The 3,746-nt window shown below is 60.7% G+C and overlaps 1 protein-coding gene across 1 annotated transcript in view; it reads left to right on the top strand.

The window, feature by feature from the left end:
- Window positions 1–948: 948 nt before the first annotated feature.
- Window positions 949–3,746, top strand: part of INPPL1 (inositol polyphosphate phosphatase like 1) — a 15,254-nt gene continuing 12,456 nt past the window's right edge. Inside the window, 1 exon segment of the mRNA XM_007463007.1 lies at window positions 949–1,145. Coding sequence (XP_007463069.1) covers window positions 949–1,145 — 197 coding nt within the window.

Raw genomic sequence — 3,746 nt, 5'->3', positions numbered from 1 at the left:
CCTCAAGGCCGGGGCCTGCGGGTATGGGGGATGGTGCCAGGGAACTTGGCCGAGAGGGGGGAAGGGCTCTGCCTGGGCTGAGAGGGGCTGCCAGGGACGGTGCATGGGGATTCGAGGACACTGGACCTCCTCTGGGGGTTTGTGGGGGATCCCCCACGCGGGATTGGGACCCAGTGGAGTTTGGGGGTTCAGCTCTAAGTAGGGGCTGGATTTCACGGGAGTTGGGGGTGATGGGGAGAGGGACGGCAGGAGGTTGGTTCATCATGGGATCCTTCGGGGATTTTGGTAACTCGATCCTACGAGTCTGTAGGGGGGCCGAATGGAAAGGATTTGGGGGTGGAATCAGACGTTTATGGGAGTTGGGGGTCATATAATTGTGAGTATTGAAAGGAAGGGGAGGGGATCGGGAATCCCAAAGTGTCGGGGTGCAGGATGGGTTGACTTGGGCTTGGAGGCGGGCGTTAGGAGCTGGATCTTCTCCGGGTGGTGATGGCTGGGCAGGACCATTGTGGGGTTTGGGAGGCCGGCCTCCCCTGGGGTTTGGGGGGGTCCCGGCTCCTGCGGGAATGCAGAGGGCAGCTTCCCCGCGGGGAAGAGGGTGAAGGCAGGGGCAGGACGGGCCTTGGGCCGAGCGGTGGGGGTGGGGGCCGGCCGCCCGGCACTGTGCTCCGCTCCTGCCCCTCCCCCGCCGCCTCTGAACAAACTTTTCTTTCTCTTCAAGTTGAGGCCGGCGCTGCTGGCGGCGGCGGCGGCGGCGGCTGCGCGGCAAACCGGGCGGCAAGCGCGGCGGAGCACGGAGCCCCGATCCCCGGCTTGGTCCCGCCAGCGGATCATCAGGCTCGGTCCCCAGCCCCGGTACCCGGGCCCGGTCCCAGCGTCAGAGCCGAGCGTCCCAGGACGGATGGCGCGGGACGGTGGGCGCGGGCGGCGCTGAACGCTGCGCTGGCCATGGCCTCGGCGTGCGGGGCGCCGGGCCCAGGGGGCGCCGGGCCTGGGGCCGCTCTGGGCAGCCCGGCCCCCGCCTGGTACCACCGCGACCTGAGCCGCGCCGCCGCCGAGGAGCTGCTGGCCCGGGCAGGCCGCGATGGCAGCTTCCTGGTCCGAGACAGCGAGAGCGTGGCGGGAGCCTTCGCGCTCTGCGTCCTGTGAGTGGGGCCGAGGCTCCCGGCGGGCGGGGGCACGGCCCGGGCTTCGTTGAGTGCTGTGGGGAGGGCCCGGGACAGTGGGACGCCTGCGCCCACCACAGTGGGGGCATTGGCTTTCTGCTGGGCCTGAGGAAGGATGCCGGGAGCACTTCCTTCCTGCTGTGTGTCTGGGGGCACTTGCTGCGGCACTGAGGGCAGAGTATGCGGGGTCCTGCGGCGCAGGGTCGCTGTAATTGGGGAAAGTGTAGGGAGTCTCTGGCAGACCCCCTCAGGCATCCTCCAGGCAGGGGTGAGGATGTGCATCCTACGGTTGTGTGCACTTCTTTTTATGTAGGGATTGGGTGTCTGAGTGGGAGCTGGGGCCAGAGGAACTAATGGGGTGTGTGGGGATGCCCAGCAGCTTCCTTAGGGGGCTTTTCTGTGCCCGGGGACTGAGGCTGGGGCCTGCCTGGGTATGAATGACTGGGGCTGGGGACAGGGTGGTGTTGAGAAGGGGAGTGAGACTGTATGGCTCCGTGTCATTATTTCATGAATCAGTGAGTGAGTGTGTGTACCCTGGCTCTGGGATCCTGCTGCCCTAGCCCTGAGCTATGGGTGCTGAGCGTGGGGCTAGACTTGGCAGCTCTCTGAGTGGGCCTGGTTTTGTGCTTGTACCCATCTGCCGTGCATGGCAGTGGTGTTGGGTGAGTTTGCACTTTCAGTTTTGGAGTCTTCTTCCCGAGCTGCCCCCCTGAGCCCCAGGATCTGACATTGGGTGGGCTCCTGTAGGCCTCTGGAGTGGAGGTGGTGAGTGGGAAGTGGTGGGGCTGCTTTGTTTAGACCTAGTTATGTTCCTCCTCAGGCCTGTGAGCCCTCCCAAGTCCCTATCCCTGTGTCTCTTTCCCCTCTGTTCTCACATCTTTAGGCATACACTGGCCTAGGCCAGTGGTTCTCAATTGGGGTTGATTTTACCCCTCAGGGGACGTTTGGCAATGTCTGGAGACATTTTTGGTTGTCACAACTGGGATCGTACTACTGGCTCCTAGTGGGTAGAAGCCAGGGTTGCTGCTAAACATCCGACAATGCACAGTACTGTCCCGCACCACAAAGAATTATGTAGTCCAAAATGTCAGTGGTGCTGAGGGTTGAACAACCCTGGCCTAGGCAGTGGACCTGAAGAGCAAGGGGTCCCTTAAGTTTCAGCTTATGTCCCGTATCTGAGGCCCAATAGGGGACTGAAGAGGGACAGCCTAGGCAGATGAATACCCAGAGTCCTGCATGCCAACCCTCTCTGAGGCATACCCCCTAATTAGGGAGGGGAGGGAGGCAGGTGCTAGATCAGCTGTTGAGTGGGAGGGGGACAGCTGGGCCTGTGTCTGGACGGGAACATTATTGTCCCAGGAGGGAAAAGTCCTGGCTCCGTGGTCAGGGGAGGGGATGGGTGGGGTGAGGGGCTGTCTGTGTGTGAGGGCTTCAGCTTTACCAGCTGACTCTGGTTACTCCCTGCATCTCAGGAACCTGGGGGTGGGTGACCAGAAACATACTTGCTTACCTGTATATGCCACCCACGCATACAGGGGAAACATTCAGGACACAGCCCTGCCCCAGCAGGTGCAGTCAATCCAACCAGCAGGCCAGGATACAGGTCCTGGCCTCTGTCCTCACTTTAAATGCCAGCTCTGCCTTTTACTTATCTTTTACTTGCTCTGTGACCTTAGGCAAATCACTTTTCTTCTTTGCGCCTCAGTTTCCTCTTCTGGAGAAGAGGGATAATAATAATATCTGCCTTAAAACGTGAGGATTAAATGAGGTCACGTCTGTAGGACGTTGAGTACCTGACTGGTCACAGAGACAGGACTCAGTTAATGGGATGCTATTACCCTTACAAACACAGACCCACAGTCCAAAAAACCAACACACCCAGTCACACACAGATAGCCACACAGCTTGCGCCCAGCGGTCAGGAGAGCCCCTGGACAGGGCTTACCTGAGGGGAGAGGATGGCCCTGTGGCCAGGGTGTAGAGTCTCCTCAAATAGGCATTTGGTCCTCTCTAGTAATACTCACCTCCTGCCCAGCACACACGGCCTAGGTGACCCTCTTTGCAAGCCTGCACTGAGGTGCTGCTGCAGAGGGATCCTCCACCCCCACTGAGTGCAGCCTGTACCATCCAGGCCAGGCTCAGCTGTCACCTGCTCAGCTGTTGCTGCCATCTGTCAGCACCCCTCTTGCCCCTCCTTAGCTTGGGGCTCCTAGAGGCCCACCTCTCCCATAGAGGGCCCCCAATTTCCCAATTTCCTGGTGTCTGGGGAAGGGGGGAGAAAGCCCTAGAATGATATCTTCACACCCCCCAGCAAAACTGCTCCAGACACACCTGACTGCAGCAGAGCCAGACACCAGTGTAAACACAGGCAGCAGGCACACGTGTGATAGCACGTCACCCATGCAGTCACCCATGCACGCAGACGAGTTACCCAGGCCTCTGAGGACTCTTACTCTGGCGGGGGGCCCAGACTGGTACCAAAGCCCAGGGGGTCTGTTTAGACAGCCGTGGAGGCCACAAAAGAGCTGCCTGGTGCTTCCAGGGCCCTGCAGTGGGAGTGGAGTGTATGTAGGCCTGGGG

This window comes from Lipotes vexillifer, unplaced genomic scaffold, assembly GCF_000442215.2.
Source record: "Lipotes vexillifer unplaced genomic scaffold, Lipotes_vexillifer_v1.1 scaffold557, whole genome shotgun sequence".
Classification (NCBI taxonomy): Eukaryota; Metazoa; Chordata; class Mammalia; order Artiodactyla; family Lipotidae; genus Lipotes; species Lipotes vexillifer.
This window is presented reverse-complemented; position numbering and strand designations above follow the sequence as displayed.